The following is a 22,301-nucleotide window of genomic DNA, read 5'->3' on the forward strand; positions in this document are numbered from 1 at the left end:
TAAAAAATTAAACTAATATTTAAAAAAAATGACCACTCTCCTCACTGCCCGTTTCACTTTTTCTTTCTCTTTGATCTCCGCCGTCCGATTAATCAGGTGACCGGCATTCCGGTGATCTGGCTTTCTGCCTCGTTGAATCAACGGTCATGAGTCTGCAAATACCGGTACTCTTCTTCGCTAATTTCTCTCTCAGATCCACTGCTAATTAATTCAATCCTAAATTTTATTCAATAAATTTTATTTTCCTTTGTATACATGCACGTCGATCCATCCAAGTTCATAGGTTCCGACCAATCACAATATAACAACATTCGTCTGTTTGTGGTTCCAAAAATTAGGGTTTTCAATGTTGAAGAAGATCATAAAAGGAGCGCGAAAGCCCTCCAAATCGGATCCTAACGATACGTCTCTTTACGTATTCACTCCGCCTGCGGGTCGAAACCCGGGCTTAAATGTTGTAGTAAATCATGCTTCTCGGGTCGGGCCGGGTCAACAGATTCCGAGCCCCGGTGGGGCAGGGATGGTGGTGGCGACTCCCCCACCTATGGTTAGCATAGAATCGCTGCCGCTCTTTCGTGACGTGCCAGTTTCTGATCGGCAGAATTTGTTTTTGCGAAAACTTCAAGTTTGTTGTTTTTTATTGGATTTTTCGGATACTACGAAAAGTGTTCGTGAAAAGGAGATTAAGAGACAGACGTTACTGGAGCTTGTTGATTTTATTCAATCCGGGTCGGGTAAAATCACTGAGACTTGTCAAGAGGAAATGATTAAAATGATTTCGATTAATTTATTTAGATGTATGCCTCCGGCCTCTCATGAAAACACAGGGCAAGAAGTGGGTGATCCGGAAGATGAAGAACCGTATTTGGAACCATCTTGGCCTCATTTGCAGCTTGTTTATGAGTTGCTTTTGAGATATGTTGTGTCTTCTGATACAGATACTAAGATTGCCAAGAGGTATATCGATCATTCATTTGTGTTAAAATTGCTTGATTTGTTTGATTCTGAGGACCCACGAGAAAGAGAGTATTTGAAAACTATTCTGCATCGGATTTATGGCAAGTTTATGGTTCATCGTCCCTTTATTAGAAAGGCAATTAATAATATATTCTATCGATTTATATATGAGACTGAGAGGCATAGTGGTATTGGTGAGCTTTTAGAGATTCTTGGCAGTATAATTAATGGGTTTGCATTGCCAATGAAAGAAGAACATAAGTTATTCCTTGTTCGAGCACTTATACCATTACATAAACCCAAACCCATTGCTATGTATCATCAGCAACTGTCTTATTGTATTACCCAGTTTGTTGAAAAGGATTACAAGCTGGCTGATGCAGTTATTAGAGGGTTGTTGAAGTACTGGCCTGTGACTAATTGTCAGAAGGAAGTTCTCTTTCTTGGGGAACTTGAAGAAGTGCTAGAAGCTACACAGGCTGCTGAATTTCAGCGCTGTATGGTTCCTCTTTTTAGACAGATTGCCCGCTGCCTTAATAGTGCTCATTTTCAGGTTTGGCAACAACTGTTAACTTTTGAAGAGCCTGCAGTTTTGTTTGCATAGTCATGAATTTTCAGTTTCTGATCATTTTCTTGTGGAGTCATGTTCATATATATATATTTTTTGGATTCCCTTATTGCAATATGTGGAGTTTTTGTTGCTTAATAACTTGTTGGATCGAAAATTTTGACATTTTTTGTTAGTATTGCTGGTGAAAGTGATTGTGATTCTTTGTTTGGAATCAAACAAATTTGATTATCAATTTAAATCTGCTTTCTAAAGAGAGTATCTGGAAATGTGTTGGTTATCTCTAGGAGAAGTTCAGAGTGTTTTTTTTGTGTTTCCCATATCTTTACCATAGTTGCTAATTATGGTGAAGAGGTCTTAGTGCTGTATTGTAGTCTAACTGTTCAGCATATACACAGTGCTTTTGTTTCTTCTATGATTTGGTGGTCCCCTCTTTTAGCTGATCTTTTAGATTTTTAATTCTGGTTGTCACCAATTACTGATTTTGGTAACTTATCAAGTTGTGGGGTGAGAGAAATTGTTTGACTAAGATACGTAGAGGGGGAGATTTGAGGAACAACTATGGAGAGTTTTATATATAAAGTTAAATTTTGAAACAATAAAAATTTCAAAGTTTGTTACGTGCCTTTGATAGCTATTTTTGTCATTAATTTTTTAGTGTTATTTTTTAATGTTTACATACACTATGGTTCTCATGTTTGATCTCATAGATTCAGATATTTGTGTAACTTGTCCTACTTTGACAATTGAATGTCAGAAGTCAAAATTATTCTCAACAAAAAACAAGGTTGGTGGGTTGTTTGTCAAATAATTTAATTATTAATAAATGCCGTCTTTTTTATTTTTAATTCTTTTCTCATCCATTTCAATTTTTTCACTTGGAGCTATTTTAGTCCAAGCTGTTAAGTATCAGGGGAGAAACTAGGCCTTTCGCTCTTTTCACTTTTGTTTTCTTTTTGATTAATTTATCTCTGTATTTTGAAGTAAGTTGATTTTTTTTGTTATTTTTGTTTATTGAGTTGGGGCTTTGTTTTGATTGTATATGTTGGAATGCTCTATTTGTTTTATTGTTCTATCTATATAATTCACAGTTAAGATGTCCATCATTTGCCTCCTTTTGTCCCAACAGTGTTATTGAAGCATCATCTTCTTCTTTTTCTTACCATTTGCCAAGACATGTTTTTTCAGTCATTGTTTTGTTTGTTGCTGTGTCTGGTGCAACATTCATTTTTGAACATGATTGTAGTTAACACGTGGCTTTACGATATTAAGTTAAAATAGAAATTCAAAGTAAACTGTAACATGCACATGGATCAGAAAAAGAGAAAAAAAAATTTAGACCATCAATTAGGCACTGATCAAAATTTAGAGGAGACATCTGAACAAATATAGACCATTGTAAAAGCACACATACAATAAGGTTCAATATTAAATTACAGCATAAACACATAAGTTCTAATTGTCATGGTTTTCTCTCCATGCATCAAACATTTGTAATGCCAAGTTATCCTTCTTTGAAGACCATTGCTCTGATGCAGTTATTTGCCCAGTATTATTATGATCTGCATAGCTCTCAAAATTGATTAATATGATACTCCCATTGGATTGCTTTTTATTTCTTTCTCACCATGGTTAATGTAGAAGACAAAAAGTTTTTTACTTTTTATCTGACTATATTTTACTGGGCAGAATGATGTGTCTTGAGATAGTCAAAACAATATTCTATTCCTTTAGGTTAACAGATGCATATTCATCTCTTTGTTTTGATAAATGATATCTTGCTCCTCTACATGATGCAATGAGTCTGGTAACATTTTGTAGGTGACATCAACATTGTAATCACAAAACATGTGAAGAATAAGAAAAGAGACAACGCATTATAAGAAAAAAATTTCAAAAAAGTTATTTTAGGAGAAAATAATAAATTAATAAAAAAGAATTGAACATGAGAAAGAAACATGTTTCTTCTTTGATACTTCATGGCTCAGAAGAAAGAAATTGGTAATGGTCTATGAAAGATAGAAAGAGAAAAATTAGGTGAAAGCATCTGTTAACTTGAGAAGATGAAAAGAGTTTTCAGGATGGGATTACAAACACCTTGCGAATAGAATGTTGCTAGAGCCTGTGGGTACCATATCTCTACTGCCATGGTATGTCCATGTCATCAGACTATGAAATGAGGATAAGATTTGGATTGGTTTTATCCCACATTCCATAAACAACTGTGAAGTGTACGACACATTTAATGAAAAAAATTATTGATTTGACATGTAACTTGGACAAATTCATTTCGCAAGGGTTGTCCTTGTTGATTGACTTCTGAGTTCTGACTATTGGATCAAATAGTCAGAATTATAAGTCTCCCAGTTATGTAAAATTTTGGGAGACTGGAAGTGAGAACCAATCTGTTTGCTACAAAACTTTGGGATATTGAATTTATTTAGCTTTCTAGAAAAATTATTTTTATTTTTTTCAACCATGAAAATTGTTGTATGCTCTATAAGATCAAAAGTTACCATCCATTCCTGCAACCTCTTTCCAAAGATTATATACTTCTGTTGAAATCTCCAGTTCATGAATCCCGGTTAAGAATTTATCAAAATAGCTAAGTTACAATTTGTCTTTAACAGTCTCTCATAAAGACAGTATTTCTACCTAAACTGCTAGTTCACGAATCCGTGACAAGAATTTATCAAAATAGCTAGATATAAAACTAAATCTTCTAGGTCCTATTATTTTATGTTCATGTTTCTAAAACACCAGACATTTAAACTGGTATAAACAATGAACTTTAGTACATTATGCACTATGGATTGTTACCATAGATAATATTTTTAGCCATATGTTCAGGTTCCAAGCTTTTGTAAACATTGCATTATTAGGGTATAGAAACTGGATTTATATGGTAAACAAGACAATTTTATGATATTCTATAAATTTAGGCAAAGAGATGGAAGAGCGAGTAATTAGGTACTAAGGGGACGTTTGGTTTGGGTAATGTTTGATTACTAAAATAGAAAGATTACCTTGAAGATAGATTACTTAAAAGATTACTGGGTATAAATGATTACTATGTTTGATAAAATTTGATAAGTATAAATAATTATTGTGTTTGGTTAAAGGTAATAAAAGATTACTAGTAAATTATTTTACTTAAATGTCCTTGAATATAATTATTTTTAAATATTTTTTATATTATTTTTCATATTAATTAAAAATAAATTTATTTTTATCTCAAAAAATTAATAAATAATAATTTTTTTATAATAAACTCAAGATTACCCTAGTAATCTTTAAATACCTAAGGTGAAGGTGGTAATCAGATTACCACCTATATTACCTATCACGTCAGTATTGGTAATAGAAGATTACTGTAATATTTTATTACTGACAAATCAAACAAGGGAATAAAAGATAGATTACCAAGGTAATCTTAAAAACCCTCAACCAAACGCATCCTAAGTGTCCTGATAGTGTGAGGACACAAATATATTTAATGATTCACAGAAAGATATAAACCATGAGAAGGGATGAATTGATTCTAGGCTTTCTTGGTTATTCCAAAAGCAACTATTATGGGGTTTACAGGAGATCTCGACTGTAGTTTTACCCTTTGCATTCTCTTGTTTTTATTTGCTTTTAGCATCTACTTTAAAGTAGTTACTCCTTTTTAATTCTCAAATGGAGTTGTCACTGGTCTTTGGTGCTTGTGATTCTGGTCAGATTTTTTTTTTTATTTCATATTTATTTTGTGCTGCCCCCATTTTATAACAGGCTATGAAGAATACAACAGTAAACTCATATGTTCATTTTATTTTTTCTCTTATAACTTTTCTTCCCCATTCTGCATTGAATATTCCTATTTCCCATTTGTGAGGATACATTCTTAATACCTTCTATGAAGGATGGATAGATTTCTGTTTCTTCTCAATAAATATTTAATATGCTTATGACTTTATTGGCCACTATATGAATTCTTAAGAAAATTCCTGTGGCTTTGTTCATTAGCTTTATTCTAACTTTACAGCCTCCTTTAGATCTCAATCCTTTGGCTCAGTTAACAGGATGGTCTCTTGCATTATTTGTCAACATTGTGTTTCAGATAATAGTGCATTTAGTGCTATTGTACTCCTTTATCCTCAATCACTAAGTCCTGTTAGCTTGGACTGGAAGGATTGCTCTGGAAGAGTGAAGCATATGTTTTCTTGATGAGTTCCGTAAATGTACTGGCTGGGCTCGTAGTTGTTTGTTTTATGGCCTAAGTAGGTTTGGATTGTTTGTTTTATTGCAGTTGACCGTGATGAAGGTTTCTCAGGAGCACTTGAGGATAATATAGTTGGAGAGTGTTTTATTAGCCCCTAATATATATGATGTGGTTTAGTACATGTTTTTCAATATTTTCTAATTCATTAATTAAGTCATAGTGTTGTGGAGGATTTTCTTTAAAGGAAATGAGGTTTAGGTTTTAGCTTCTATGTGTATTAGAAGTGTGGGGATTGTATGTATGGTGATAAAGGTACTCTTGAATTTTGTAGTTAATAGTTTTCTTTAAAGTTTTGCTTAGGTAGTTTGCACTGCAGGTTGCAGAACGAGCCCTCTTTTTGTGGAATAATGAGCACATCGTGAGCTTAATCGCCCAAAACAGGAATGTCATATTACCTATCATTTTTGAGGCACTGGAGAAGAATATCCAGAGTCATTGGAACCAGGCAGTCCATGGGCTAACTGTTAATGTTCGGAAGATGTTCTTGGAAATGGATATGGAATTATTTGAAGAGTGCCAGATTCAGTATACAGAGAAACAGTCGAGGGCCAAAGAGATGGAAGAACAGCGAGAGTGGACATGGAAGAGGCTGGCAGATGTGGCAGCTGAGAGAGGGGGAGAGGATATGGTTACGGCCTAACTGATTGCTGTGAGTCAGATGGCCCATCCTAAAAACATGGATGGTTAGACAGTAAAGATGACAATGGATAGCTCATCCCTGTTTTGGTGACATTTTTTTCCCCTCTAAAATTTTATTCTCTTTAATATTTATATATATATATATATATTTTTTTTTATCTCATTAAAGATATCAGAAAACAGCAGCAGCATAATATGTAATTTAACCAGTGTGGAATTTGTTAGTATGATGCTGCTGATTAAGAATTATTTCTAAAGGATATGTTGTAATTTTGTTCACCCATATTTGCTCCTATACAAAACCAAAAAAAAAAAAAATTGAGTCACCCAGTTTGTATTATCACTTGTAAATTAGAATTGTTATTTTCGGATAAATTATGTGAAATTATAGATATTAATAATGGGTGGCTTTGAAGAGCCGCAATTATGTGGCTTTTCGGAACACTGAATATAGACAGCACGAAATTTTGTTTATGGTTTATGGGTTACGTGGGAGAATTGATGATGGCGAATCGTGTGAGCTGGGTACATGGAGCATGTCCATTTTTATCAATACACAAGTGAATACGTATAATTTATATATGATTTCAATCGTGAAAAATAAATTTATTTCATATTTGTTTCCGGGTAATTTCGTCCAAATATAATGTATGTGTTAGTTTTGTGTGTCTGATCCTTAAAAGGCTGTTCAATTTAGTTTGAATTCCTCTAATTTTGATCATCTTCCCACCAGTCTTTGCCATCAAGTGGTTAAAGCCAGCCACACAATAATATTATTATATATCTGGGATAGAAATAGAAGTAGGGAAAATCCTTTAGTTCTAGAACTCCGTCAACATCCAATCACTTGCTTTCTTATTTTCTAATCTAATCCCCAACACAACACAGCACGGCACAACTACTCAATTGGAGCTTTAATGTCGAAAAAAGGAGGGGCTGCACTCCAAAAGGATGCGCCTTGGAGGCAATCCTCTGGGAAACCTATTCCCAAAATCCATCACTCTCCTATTGTTCGTCTTCCCAATACTCCTTATTCTAATTACGCCCTTTCCATCTGCCAGGTGCCTGTTATCTTTAAAGCTTTTATAACTTATTTATTATATGCATCAATTTGATGTGGGTTTTATATTTTTATTTTATTGCAGCATCCTAATCCTGTAGGAACTGGGTTGGCTATGGATGCTATTGTTGAAGCAGCTGGTCCTGACTGCATCGTCCCTGGACAAATTAAACCCATCAGATTAGTCGGTCTCAAGGTGCTTCTTCTCTTTCAATCTTCTTTTGTTATTATTTTATTTTTAAACTTAATATGTTCTACATATTATTAACCTTCTTGTGTTAACGAAATCATAGCTTCACTGTTATCCTTCTTTGGCCATTTTTATTGCTATGACATGGATAGTGCAGAAATTTTTTAATTAAGCGTATCTCTTCTCCAAGCAATATAAGCAAGATTAAATTTTTGTCATTTGAGAGGTGCCTCTTTTAGTCTTTATAGTCTCATCAGAAAATTTCCTATGCGAAATTCATGGGGGTGTATAATAAATTCACAATTCAGAGGTCTCTTCCTCAATTTGCATAGTTGAAAACAGAGAACAAAAGAGCATAGTTCAATCTTTTTTCTTTTGTTTTCTATGTTCCAAGTTAATTATCAATTAAGATGAACAAAGACGAAATATGATAGGGAAGTCTTACAATAGCACGAAATAACGGTTATGTTGGCAGTTGTAATAACTACACTCTTATGTCGCTCTTGTTTGTGGACAATTAACTCAGAACACAGAGGAACAAAGATTCATTGCTAAATGTTCTTTTGTTCTCAGCTCCCTATTTTGCACATCAAGGCAAGAGGCCTTTGTGCTGTGTATTTGTTATATCCTTCTCAATTTTTGTACAGGAAATTTCAGTGAGATTATTGAAGACTAATAGAGGCACATGTAGCACTCAAATTACTATATTCCTGTTCATATTGCTTGGAGAAGAGAGAATTATGCTTAATAAAATCTTGCATTGTTTAGTTTCCGACTACTGGATCCGTTGGCAACATGAATTAGCTTTTACATCTGATGCAAGCAATTGATATATGGACAATACTGAACTTGTAAAAAAGACCATTTAACGTGTAATTGAATATACATGTTATGGTAAGATAAAAATACCTTGAAATAAGATTTTGTTATTATTTGTTGCTGCTTTGCTGTTATTCCTGATATTGATTTGTTGTTGGTGCCTCTTGTTTATTTGGTGGTGCAAATACAGAAATATGTGACTGTTACTTGAAGGAAATTTGATATATGTTTAGAAAGAGCATTGAAACCTTTGATTTGGTGGTCATTTAAGAAATTTTTTGTTTTCCTTCTGTGCAACATCCACTTGTTTTTGTAACAGATGTGAATGCATGGTTCTCTTTTTGTTTTTTGTGGTTATTTTATAAATTATACTATTTTCATTTTAAAGGTTGTAGTTGCTTCTTATGCTTAGACTTTTAGTTTAATGCTTTTATGAAGAGAATGTGAGTTATCCTACATAATGCAGTTTGATAGGGAGAACCTAAATACACTGGTCTTTCATGGTTCTTATTATGGTGGCATGGCCTCCTTTTATTTCTTGGTCAAGTGTATATCATTGAAAAGTGCTGTTCCTATTTTTCCTTTTATTTTTTCCTCATATGTTTTCTGTTTCATCCTTACATGTTTTTCCTTTCTTGTATATGGCAGGTTTGGCCAATTGAAGTTGACCTTAAATTTTTAGAACCAGTTGGAAGAGAACTTAAGCTGCTTGGAAAGGTAACTCTCCATAATTTTAGATTCTCTTTTTGGTCTATCTTAACGTTTTTTCAGGCAAACATATTCTATGTATTTCATATTCATTCTGGGTGAAGATTGTATGATTATTCTCGTGTATTGAATTGTAGAACTCTGGATAAGGTGTTAGGTCACCTGATGTGAATAAAAAAGAACCAGTCTGTAGAACACTCTTTCTTTGATCCCATCTGATGTGATATCCTTCAACTTTGGCTCAGTACAAATATATCTGCATGTGAGTTTAGGCTGACTAGTGTTTGAGTGATTATCATTCCTCCCTGATTGATTAGCTGGCTGATCTTATATACCTGTATGGTTTAGCAGACCTTAGCTGATTCAGTTGGTCTTCAGGCATCTGTCTATAAAATATCAACTATAATCTAACACAGTTTCAGTCTAGTAATAGAATGAGATCATTAAACTAATTGGAATCCTAACCCTGACTGCAAGTAAACATGCATGATATGCATCTCATTTGTGTGTTGATTTTTTAATGCTTTTTGTGAATTTGTTTGCTGTATTCTTTCATATATAAAGCATGCAAATTTGCATAGCCAGTGGAGTTTCATAATCATTTTTATTGTTGCTCTGTATGCAGTTTATGGATGATGCAGTCAGCCTCATGAACAAATCCTTCATAGATCGGTAGTTGCTCAAGAGTTTTATTTGTTAAGAGAGCACAACTGCTGCCTGAGTATTCTGAATCATTCTTGTTATGCAGAAGTCTAGCCGAACAGAGTGACTGCAGATAACATTTTCTTCTGCACTAAATTTCTTTTCTTTTAGATCAAACAATTTCTTGAAAAGTGGATGTAGACATATGGAGGTTTAAGTTTCTTCAGTGTTTTTGGCTGCATAAATTTTGTCTTGTGGACTTATATACTATGACTGGAAACGAAGATCTGTATAATAGCCTTATTTTGAATAAATATTATATTTTTTCTTTTAATTTTCACATTTTTAAAGAGCTGCATGCATAGCATTGTTAATGTCTGATGGATATGCTGCTTCTGGTTTATATATGTACTCATTGACACACTGAAAGAAGTGAACACAAATGAATAATACTGTTTATCCCAAATTGCTATTTTAAAAAATGCGGTGCATTGGCTAATTATGTCTCTCAGTTCATTAACTGCTCTAATGTACTATTGAAAGGAACCAAAACTCTTCTAGTTAGGAGCTGTTCTAGGTATTAGGCCGAGAAACTAATTAAGAAGATGAGCTTTCCTCTCGGCCAGTCAACAGTCCATTCAAAGAGATAAGGGAGACGATATATGATAAGTGGGATGGAACTATCTGATGAAGCGACGGAGGAAATCTAGATGGAGATTCAAATTCTGGTCTTATGCCCAAAACTCCTATCCATATAACGTCTCTTTTTTCTTTATTAGTGAATAATTTAATAAAATATTGCATATGTTTTAATAATTGGCAGATACACTAGCTATCCGCATAAGCCATAGTAGAAGTTTGTAGTAGAAGTAACCCCTGCATGTAAAGCCAGTTAATGATGCAAAGAGGGGAGAAAGAACTCCATCCATACATTGAATGATGACCTCAATATAACCCTTATTTGAGTTATGTAGGCCAATGGTGGAGTTCCCAGAAAGGTCACTGTTTCTTTTGCTTTCTTTACCCAACATATTTCAGCTTGTATAAGAAGGCTCCAACCTCTCTTAAGTTTGTCACAGTTCACAACAGTAATGGCTTACCAAGCGGCTATGCAAGGAGACAATTTGCACAAGGGGCCTTGGCATGAGGAAGATGACGAGTGATAACTTCTGTGACCCTTATGGGATTGCTTAGCTAGAGCATCGGATCAAAAATTAGATGGATAGAAGTAACAGACGATTCTGCTATTTCATGAAACAAATGATCTAATTTGTCAATTTTTTTTCAGCCAGCAGATCTAAAGAGGAGTGGTAAGAGTTGCAGGTTGCGATGGGTGAACTATCTTTGTCCCAATGTTAAACATGGTGATATAAGCACTGAGGAGGAATAAATCATCCTTCAACTTCATAAACACTGGGGTAACAAGCAAGATTCTTTTCATAAATCATATCCATTGAGAATTTCAGGTGCTGAGCTATTAATAATATTTGTTACATAAAATCTCCCTCTAGGATCTTTTGATCAGAAAGGGGGAGATTACTTGGATCATAGATTAATTAATCTAAATAATTGAAATCTTATTAGCCTTACTAATCCAAGTCCTTATGCTTACAGTTGTTCACTGGACCCTCATAATAATGATTAAAAGGTTATGTAATTTTGGATTTGAGAATACTCAATAGTACTACTGGTTTGTTAAAAAATCTCGAGTTCATGTTCATCTTGTCTAATTTGCGAAACAGATCAAACCTTGAGGAAGTTCTTGCTTAAATTGTCCAAAGTTGTGTCTACAAGAACTAACAGATCACATTAAACTTTTCCCAGGTTGAAGAATACAAGAATAAGAAGCAAGACAATGCAATTAAAGCAGAAGTTGAGAAAGGCATCATTTGCTTTCTGCTTCCTGACCCGAATTCGGTTTCATCACCAGGTCCTCTGCTCCACATTCCCAGGTTGTTGTCCCTGCTCATTCATCCATCACACATAAAATCAGTATCACAAACATCTTTGAACTTAGTTGAGCTAAAAATTACAAATGATGGGTAAGTAGTGATAATTCCAAAAGCTGAGGGGCTGAAAAATGTAGAAAAAGAAAAAGGGAGGAAAAGAGAGAAAAAGAAAAAGTAAGAAAAGCAAGAAAAGAGGAAAAGAGGAAGTAAAAATTAGTGTTTACCTGCCACCAACACCAAGAACACCAGCATGCCAAGTGAGCTGCACGATAAGATCAGCTGATTTAGGCTCCACACTATAAGCTTTTTCATATTTCACCTCAACTCCGGCACCTGATGCCACAAAAAATGCACCATTCACCAGTATGTCTCCTTCTGATCTCCAATTCCATCCCTTCCATTCTCCCTCAGCTGTATCAACTCTCTTTGTCACCTGCACCACAATCACGTATATCTATTAACTTCAACTTTTTTACCTTTCAAATAAAGACTTGCGATTGATCAGTGTTCCAGGATCTTTAAAAGCTCAGATTATGATCATAATTCCTTTGTTTATCACATTCTATCCTTTGTTCCTATGCTATGCTAGTATTTACCATTAAGGCTTGGTTTAACTGCAGACGCTTTAATTAAATACAAATAAAATCCCAGAAGCTAGTTACTGCTTCTGCAATCAATGAAAATTTTCCTTTTTCTGAACAGTGTTTCATAATTAGTTTACATTAGACAATGCTATAAGCTTCTTCTTCAAATTTCAAGTGGGAACCCACCTTGAAAAAACTTTAATTTTCGGTGATTTGACAGTAGGACATTCAATTTCTAGTGGACGATTAATTTCAAAAAAGCATAAAGAAAACACGTAGAAAAACTAGGTCTATACCTCCTTAGCATTGGGATTCGAAGGTGCATTATAGCGATTTCCTTGGCTATTAATGGTGGGATTTCCACTACCACCAATGGCATACATTTCCCACTCTGTATAATCATTGTTCACCACATGAATGTATCCCCTTCTGCATCTTGGCATTCTCTGCACAAGCTTCTCCCCAAAGTGATTAAACGCTATTGTCACTTGCATTCCTGAGTCCGGCAAGTAGCCATCACTGTGACCAAGCAGCATTACTTCATTGTGATGAGAAAAATAATTGTTTGATATTGTGATGCCTGTGGAACCCATCACGGCATCAATCAGCCCGTCCTTGCAGTGAGACAGTGAACAGTGATCAATCCATAAGTCTTTGGACCCGAATATGGAGATCCCATCACCGTCCGACTTTGTTCTCCACCCGAAATGCGTTGGACTCGAGCGTACATTAGCCTCCCCTGTGTTGCAAATTTAGAAATTTGATTGAAAAAACTCTAATCCTGGTGGGATTTTTCAGAATAATGTAAAATCTTGGAGTTCCTTTTAAATGCATTGGATTCTTATTCTCTGGACCCCTCAAATACAAATGTGTTAAAGCTTATCCAAGGCAATAAAGCTTCCAATTTTAATGTATTTAGTCAAGATAATGTTGTTTTACAGTTTTCACTGAGAAATGCGGATGGATTTGAGAGGATTTACTTTAAGATTTCATACCCATGAAAAAGGTGGATCATTTGAGGTTTTTTAACTTAAAGCAAAATCTTACCTGACTGCACACAGTGGTGAACATGAATGTTGTGAATGATGACATTGCTGATGTACTGCAGTGTAATGCAGCCACCGCCGGTAATGTGGACATTGGCGCCGCGACCGTCAAGGGTCTTGTAGCTATTAAAGATGAGTTCCTGAGATAGTTTTATGTGCATGTTGCTTGGGAACACTATCCACAGAGGTTGAGTCTGTATTACAGCATATCTTAGTGTGCCTGGCTTTGGAGTCACAGCATCATCATCCGAAGAATCAGTGACAATATAGTATTCACCATTTTTGCCCCCCATTGCATACTGGCCGAACCCAATGGCGCAATCAGCTAGCCGCTGGCGGTTATTGGCCCAGTCTGGGTCACATTTCCAGCAGTCGTCTATGGGGTTGCCAGTAATGCACGAAGATTGGTCCTTTTCAGAAATTTGTAGCGTCTGCCTTCTTGACATTGAAGCATTTACTCTTCTGCATTGCAAAAATGTGGAATCATTAGAATTAGAAAGGCATAACAATAAAAATAAAAGAATGCAGGACAGCCAGAACAACCCAGAGCTCAAATAGTCAGAAGAAGTACAGAAGTCCTGCACTTATACTTCGCAAGCCTGAAACTTGAGGTTTATCATAGGGAAGCATGAAGCAATGCCTTTGGCTATCATGTGAACATTTTGACAACTTAATTATACGGAAAATGGAGGGTGACCCCAGATCAGACATGCTAAAAACACAATGAGTTCTATGAAAAAATTACAGTGAAGAGCGCAATAGTGGAGCGACATTATACCTGTGAAGTTCTTGAACAACTTCTTCGGGATTGGGGTGGGGAGTAGGCAAGGTGAGGTTGAGCATTGCTTTACCAAGTGGGAAAAATGAGCTCAAAAGAGAGATCAAGACAATGCAGTTGCTGCGAAACATTGTTGTGGAAGAATGCTGTGGCATGCTTGCTAGTTCAGTCTTGAGAATTGACTGAGATGTTTGGTATCCCTTTAGTGCTCGGTAACATGCATTTTCATTATAAGATTTTGTTTAATAATGAGCACCAGTGAAGATTTATGAGTAGAAAAGAAAACATGACTTTGTTTTTGTGTTTTTTTTCTTCTCTCACTCATCCATCTTACAGTCTTGAGTGAGCCTGTAGGAGCTGATTTATAATCATGGTGATAATGGACTTTTGGGATTCACTTTAAAAAATAAAAGACAAGCAACTTAGGGAGAGAGAGGGAACGCCTAGTCTCAGGGGAAACGGTCTCAAATTTTCTTTGTGGGTGTAGGGAGGCCTTAATAATTCCACATTACTTAAAAAGTTCTCATAAATTTTCTTTTCAAGTTTGAAATTTACATCCCACTTCTTCAGAGAGTACAGATTTAGATTAACATTATGCACAAACTTGTCTTTTGTGTGTTGGATGTTAGACAAGTAGTATCATTTCTTGAATTATATCTGTGCAGTAACTTAAATAGATTTGCAAGAGAAGGTGTGTTTAAGAGTTTGTATTTATGGGTTGAGCTTGTGAACCTTCTTGTGGTGTCGTTGTATTGGATGTTTTGCTAAGGGGGGCTTTGTTTGTCCTCTGGCTCCTCGCTTGAGGTTTCGGTTTGATTTGTTTATAACATACTTATTTACTCAACATATAAAGCCAGTTGATATGAAGCCAACAGTGTCAAATTTAAATCACGGTTCATTAATGTGTGAAGTTCTATACTTCTAAAAATTTTACATAAAAATAATAAATGATAGATTATTTAGTTAATCATAGTAGAGAAGACAATTTAATTAAAAAACCAGGTCTTCAATCCACCGTTCCTTAAATAAAGAGACAATTCCCAGATAAAAACTGAAATTGCTAAAATCTTCACAATCGAGGATGGGATAAAAATGGAGATATATATCTTTGATCCGTCTCTTTCCTGATTCATCCTTAAGTTTTGAATTATTACAAATATATCTTAAAACCTAATAAATATTTTATAATTTTCTAGCAGAAATGAGAGAGGAAGAAGAGAAAAATTTTTCCCACAAAGAGGGAAAGGAGATTCTTCATCATTACCATATTAAAAGTAAAACAAACGCAACAAAAAAAATTAAATCAATGAGAGAAAAATAATTTATTTGGTTATTATAAATATTATTTTAGCAATTAATTATTTTTATTATTATTAAAATTAAATAAATTTATAACTTTAATTAAGGGAAAAATATTCCTTAAAAGTCAATCTCTTATTTTTAAAAAGTTTTAATAACGAAAAAAATTTCACTATCATTTATTATTATAACTTTTCTTATTAAAAATATTATCGTCATTAATACTTTGAATGAGAAAAGTTATACCAACATATGACAACGAGAATTTTTCTATTACTATAACTTTTTAACGATAAAAAATAAATTTGTAACTATTATTTTCCTTTTATCGAAGTTATAAATTTATTTAATTTTAATAAGAATATAAATAATTGGTTTTTAAAATTACGAATATAGTATTTATAATGATTATATATATGTTCGTGATAATATTTTCACTAATGCTAATTTTTTTTTTTTGTAATGAAGGTTTTCTTTTTTAAGGTAAAGACAAAGATTAAGGTATTTGACTTCTACTCACCTCGTTGTTATCTCTAAATCACATATTACTTTATTCAAACTCTCCCATCTAGGTATTTTCTAATACTATTAGTTTATTAATAGCTTTATTTGTATCAATTGCTATCAAAATTTCTCTTCTGATATGTTTCTTAAGTTTCTAACTGTGATATTCCTTTATTCATTAACCAAGCTGAATTGGCTAGATAGAAAGGATAGAGAAAGTTCTTTAGTGGTTACAAAAGGTTACATTACATACATGGATTATGAACATCGATTCTCGAAACCAAAATAACGGATTATATGGAAATTCCAAACTTGAAGATTAGATATCCTATAAAGACTGAAGATTCTAATTCAACCCGCCGAATCCGGAACAACGGAGCGCTAAATATTCTGCTACTTTTTATGGGCATTGGGGACGACTCTAAGAAAAAAATAAAAGATAACTTAATATTATTGATCACCTTCTAATAAAACTCCTACTTTATCTTGTGTCTGCCATTTCGTGTCTTGGGTCCCTCTTGAACAATCTTTTGCGTTTAAATCTGTCTAAAGGGTTATTGGATATTTGGTTTTAATCCATCAAAGAGCTTCTGGGTTTCGCAAGCAAGGTGCCCAATGATCTGAAAATCTGAGAATCTATAGAAATACTATATATCTTTGGAACAATGAAGTTGAAAGTAAATGTGTTCATATTCCTTTCCTCTACAACATGTAAAGTAGAATACTCCCTAGGGTACCAAAAAAAAAAAAAGATATAAGGATTTAAAAAATGGTGAAATGGGTCCCCGTCCCTTGGTTAAATGCTGAAAAAATGCACCAATTAGATACACCTTTGCTGTTCTATGAACTATTTAACAAGTAGGATTAACTAGTGACGGCTTAAAGCATTATTCACTGCATTTCCAACATTTAATTATCACTTCATCAGAAACTTATTTAATAATAAATAAATGTGTCTATAACTTTTTGTTCTTGGATACTTCCATGTTTTGTTTTTTGTTATATGGTAGTTTACTACTCTCCATAATTTTAGGTTTCTTTTGGCACGAGAGTCTATGAAAAAAAGAGTATATTAGAATAGAGCTATAAGAGCCAGCTCCTGTTAAGAATTTGTTAAGTATTTGATTAGAGAAATGCAAAAATGCGTATTAGCATTAATTTATCATGAATATGTCAAGCCAAATTCTTAGAATCATTTTCTTGAAAACTTTTTCGCTTAATATCATGAACTTAAATTTCTCGTTTCCATTGTTCCAAACAATCATTCAGAGGCAACTGTCTATAAAATTACCAATAGGGATCTCAGTTTTGTGAACAAGAAATCACTCTCTCATAACATTTGACGATAATGCGCCAGATTGGAAACAGTTTCTGCAGAAACTGAGACTGGCCCTGGAATTATTAAGAAATGCAGTTAGGTTGAGGATGACTTCTCCTCTCACAGTCACCGCAAATGAGTCCCCACAAAGTTTCTACTTTTGACTTTTTTTTCATTGAATCAATTTGAAGGTCCCATATCTTTGACAAAAGTACGACTACAAAACAATCTGCTGTATATTTTCTTTGACACAAATATTCATGTAAATGGTCACTCACACAAGCGGTATCTTACTGTTTGCCCTTCTAAATACATTAGGCCAAATGACTGTCCCACCCAAGGTTGGTGCAAACTTCTTTTCATCCGTTAATTATAAAAAATCTAAGAGTAAAATTATTATTTAACAAAAATATTTAAAAAAACTAAAAGTTTATCATATATCCCTCTTAAGTTTAAAAATTTAATAAATATCTTCATCCAAAGTTTGAAAAATGAATAATTCTGTCTAAGGTTTTTTCAACCACTGTTGCCAATGGTCGGTAGTGACGATGAGCGCGTTCTCCCTCCCTCCCAACTTCTCTCTCTCTCCCATTCCATTTTCGACCATCATTGACTCAAAAAAGCGATCAACAAAAACATATTTTCGTCTCTAAACAAATATGCGATTCATCTTCATCGATGAATTTCATCTGTCGATAATGGTAAAAAATAGAGCATAACCGAGAGAGAGGGAGAACACCGTCATCACCATCTTCTTTAGCTGTCGATAGCATGCTGAAAAAATCCTAAGGGAAAATGTAAGTTTTTCAAACTTTGGATGAGAGAATTTATTAGTTTTTAAACCTATGGGGTGAATATGTGATAAATTTTTAATTTTTTAAATATTTTTGTTAAATAACAATTTTACACTTGATAATTACAGTGAAATTTAATAGATAAGAGAATATTTGAATTTTCGTAGTTGGAAAGAAGTTTGCATCAAACCTTGGGTGGGAAATAGTGATTTGACCAACATATCATGATGCTTTCTTCCATTCAAATGTGAATAATTTTAGGTGATTTATGCAAGCAAAGTCAAGAAATGTCAGTATCGTCATCTGCTCTTAAAACTTTATCCAAAACTTGATAACATGTTCATAAATAAATTAATAATAATTTATATCATAAATAATACAGGTGGGGCCTCCGTAATGACTGAATAACATGTAAACTAAGTTATGCATGCTTCGTTCTTAACTATTTTTACACCTAAGTCATAGCTAGTTAACAATCGTATCCTTTTGAATGGATTTAATATCTTTGACTATTTAGGTTAGAGGTAAATGCTTAAAGCTGTATCTGCTGGATCATTTTCCTTCAAAAACTGTTTCATAAATTGTATATTTTGGCAAACACTTAAAATAAAAATTTTCAAAACCAATTTATGATTTCCTAAACAAAATGCAAAGACATAGGCATCATCAAAATTCAAACCGGTCCTAAAATCTAAATTTTAACTCTAGGTAACAAGAATTAATATACTCAAAATTTCTACTCTTGAATATTATAAAATACACATAAATTATCGTGCAAGCAAGATTTCATATTTTAATGTCAATAATTTTAGCCACCTAAAACTTGGATGAAGTAAAAATTTCTTACCCTTTATGTTTAAAATATTTAATTTCTCGTCCGTCCCTCAATTTTGTCAAAATAAACCATTTGATTTGATTTGATTTGATTATAAATTTTTGGGAGAAGGACTATTTCCCACCCAACTTTTGATGCGTTCTTAAAATATCATCCACGACAGATGAAAATCCACTTTTCCCACTCATGAGCCGTTAATATGGATGATATCTGTTTGCGTATTTTACCCTTATTAGATGAAATGACAAAAATACCATTCAATTTAATCTGTCAAATTCGTCTCAAAATTGACGTGAGAGTTTTCCTTCACCCTCCTTAGGTTTTAGAAACTAACATTTCACCTTACCTAAAGTTTTTAAACTTTGAAAACTAATATTTTCACCCCCAAACCTAGGGTTTCCATATTTTTCAAAATACAGCCGCCCCCATAACTTTCAAAACTAGCAGTTTCACACACATTCTTCAACTTCATCTTCCGACGTCGTCACCGGTCTCCTCCTTCTCCTGGTGCGACGAAAAGATCTTCATCTCTTGTCGTACGGTGCGACGAAGAGACAGAGATCTCTTCGTCGCACCACCATGCGACGAAGAAGTCTCTCTTCGTCGCTCCACCCAGACGCCACGCCACGGTCTCTCTTCTTCACTCGTCGCGTCGTCCAGATGCCACGACGAAGGATGAGGAAGCGTCGTCCTTTGTAGTCAGAGATGGGAGATTGGTGGAATGCGTCGGCCGTCGGTGGTGGCCGGAGAAGGAAGCAAACCCTAGGGGTGAAATCTAAACTTTTTAAACTTTAAGGATGAGTTGAGGTGTTAATTTTTAAAACCTGGAGGGGGAAAATAGTGAAATTTTAAAGTTTTAGGGTTTAATAGTAAAACAACAATTTTACCCTTGTCCTAACTGAAAAATTGGACTGCAGTTTGGTCATGGGTGGGAAAAGTGACTTTTCATCTCTCGTGGGTATGCGTTTGAGATAGAGCTAAAAAATGGGTGGGAAATAGTCCTTTTCCCTAAATTTTTAATAACTGTTTTATTTTTTTGCATAATGGTTTTTATCAATAGAATTGATAGACATGCAAAAAATTGGACTTTCTAAAGGTAAAACATTATCATTTCATTAAGGTTCAGGGCGGGAAATAGTCATTTGGGCTATAAAATAAACCACCACAAAGAGTAGTTAGTTTAAAAGTTTTCAAATCTATGGGTCCAAGAAGATTTCTATAGTGGTAGGACAAAATGAATTTGCCTTTTGATTAAAATATAATTAACGGCTAAAGCTAGGTTCGCATGCAACTCGAGAGACTAAAATGTGGGTCATTAATTAACTTAGATTGCGGAGGAACCTATGAGGTGAACAGGGTGAACTGGGTCATGGGCACCCCACCCCTTTTTAGAACCTGCATGGTAGTTGGTTTTTTTAATAGATTATTAACTAACCTGAGGTGGGAGTTTAAGCAATTGTCTGGTTTTTGTTTCGTTCAAGTTGAAATTATTGACAAATTGGATGTACACTGTGGCAGTAAGAATAAATGTTCATTCACATGATTATATTAAAAAGGCCAAAGGACTTATTCCCAATATTCTCTTAAATTTCCATTATTTAACTTTAAAAATTTTAGTTATTCATTTATAAGCAGTTAAATTTATTAATTTTAAAGAAAAATCATTATTTTATATATAATATTAAAAATAAACTAAAATTTTATTTTATTTTATTTTCTCTCTCTAAATTAAAAAAATTAACATTTTTCCCTTAAACTAAGTTTGAAAAAAATCATATTACCTCTTCTAGGGTTTAGTTTCAATATCTGATCACTTTCTTTGATATCATCACCAACTATCTCTCCTTTTCGATGATTCCTCTTCCCTTTGATGTCATATGGGGTTAGGGTCTCGTTGAGACAAACTGTTGAAGGAAGGGGCATGGTCAAGAGGGAGAGACGACCGGCGATAGCACCAAAGAAAATTGTCGGATATTGAAACTAAACCCTAAAGGGGAAATGTGATTTTTTCAAACTTGGCTTAAGGGAGAAAATTGTTAGTTTTTAAAATTTAAGGGGGAAAATAAGATAAAATTTTAAAAGATTAGAGTTTTGTTAACTTTAATCATTTATGAGTAGGTAAATGAGATTTTCAAAATTAAGAAGTAAAAACTTGAGAATACAATATACTTTGGGTGAAAATACGTTCTCGGCTTGTTAAAAATAAAAATAATACTACGTTACATTTAAACTACTAATTTGGATAATAGTAATATTATTATATTATTATGTAATTTAGTATTTTTTTAAAAATTAAATAACATCCAACTGTCTATATTTAATTATTATTTTACACCATATAATCATATATCATAATTTTATTTATATTTGTTTTAAGATTGAAGAATTGTAAGAGGACATAGGCCAAAACAAATAACAACAAAAATCAGAATAATATAAGAATATTTTTCTTAATAAAAAAAAGGATGGGATTATAACATATTAATATGTATGCAGTTCCCTGCTGATCTTTAAGCTTCTAGAGTTAACTTCAACTTCAGTCATCACCATCCTCTTATTATTCATGGCGCAACCCAATTCAGCCATCAAAACCAGCAGAAGCATCGACAAACATACCAACTTCGTGGCCTTCTTAGAAATATATCTAAAACTGGCTTTTGCAAGAGATAACATATATGTTCAATGTGTATTCAGCTAGAGGCTAGAGCTACTTACATATTGAAGGACAGTGGATACAATGAAGGTGGGTTGGAATTTAGAAAAAACCTAACAGCGAATTTTCTGGTAAGATAAGATGATGATTTACTTAGTTGAAATGAATGCTATAATGTTCAATCTGTGCTCCCCGAATCAATATTTGTGTAGGGAACAATCGATCCTGCAATTTTATGGCCCAATGGCCAAGTTACACCTTGCTTGGGTCAGGCCACTTGATTCCACTATCAAGCAGGGTATGATTAGAGATACGAAAGAATATAATTTTTTAATTTTCATCAATTAAAATCAATTATTATATTTTTAAGATAATTTATATGAATAATTTAATCGTGTATTATAATTAAATTTTAACTTATTAAACTCATAATCTATAAGTTAGTAATATTAACTTTTTAAAAAAAATTGGATTGTTGGTTTAAATGATTTTTTTACATTTTCACTTATATTCCTTGATAAATTTTAAAATTTCCCTTCTATCATCAAATTTGTTATATTTATATTATATCCGTTTTTAGTTTTCATAATTGATGAATTTTTTAAATTTATTTTATTTTATTTTTTTATAATTTATGTGTATTCTCTGTTACTGTATGCAAAAAATAGAGTAAAATAATAATAAATTAGGTTGA

General features: G+C 33.6%; 3 protein-coding genes across 4 annotated transcripts; 2 read left to right on the forward strand and 1 right to left on the reverse strand.

Annotated features, from left to right (window-relative positions):
• The first annotated feature begins 3 nt into the window (after positions 1-3).
• LOC123212077 (serine/threonine protein phosphatase 2A 57 kDa regulatory subunit B' beta isoform-like) lies at positions 4-6,754 on the forward strand. Of its 2 annotated transcripts, none has more exons than XM_044631117.1 (3): positions 4-164; positions 339-1,510; positions 6,106-6,754. In XM_044631117.1, exons 2-3 carry the CDS (start codon positions 347-349, stop codon positions 6,427-6,429), a joined length of 1,488 nt encoding a protein of 495 aa, XP_044487052.1. In that variant the 5' UTR covers positions 4-164; positions 339-346; the 3' UTR covers positions 6,430-6,754. The 2 variants fall into 2 exon arrangements, with proteins under 2 accessions (XP_044487052.1, XP_044487060.1); XM_044631125.1 differs by having other exon boundaries at positions 7-164; positions 277-1,510.
• Positions 6,755-7,036: 282 nt separating this feature from the next.
• LOC123212102 lies at positions 7,037-10,181 on the forward strand. The gene is made up of 4 exons (XM_044631148.1): positions 7,037-7,489; positions 7,574-7,684; positions 9,146-9,214; positions 9,831-10,181. Exons 1-4 carry the CDS (start codon positions 7,346-7,348, stop codon positions 9,879-9,881), a joined length of 375 nt encoding a protein of 124 aa, XP_044487083.1. The 5' UTR covers positions 7,037-7,345; the 3' UTR covers positions 9,882-10,181.
• Positions 10,182-11,577: 1,396 nt separating this feature from the next.
• LOC123212092 (probable pectate lyase 12) lies at positions 11,578-14,544 on the reverse strand. The gene is made up of 5 exons (XM_044631137.1): positions 14,205-14,544; positions 13,428-13,888; positions 12,677-13,119; positions 12,021-12,229; positions 11,578-11,809 (listed from the first exon to the last, which is right to left on the reverse strand). Exons 1-5 carry the CDS (start codon positions 14,357-14,359, stop codon positions 11,644-11,646), a joined length of 1,434 nt encoding a protein of 477 aa, XP_044487072.1. The 5' UTR covers positions 14,360-14,544; the 3' UTR covers positions 11,578-11,643.
• Positions 14,545-22,301: the final 7,757 nt, after the last annotated feature.

This window comes from Mangifera indica, chromosome 1 (assembly GCF_011075055.1).
Source record: "Mangifera indica cultivar Alphonso chromosome 1, CATAS_Mindica_2.1, whole genome shotgun sequence".
NCBI classification, from domain to species: Eukaryota; Viridiplantae; Streptophyta; class Magnoliopsida; order Sapindales; family Anacardiaceae; genus Mangifera; species Mangifera indica.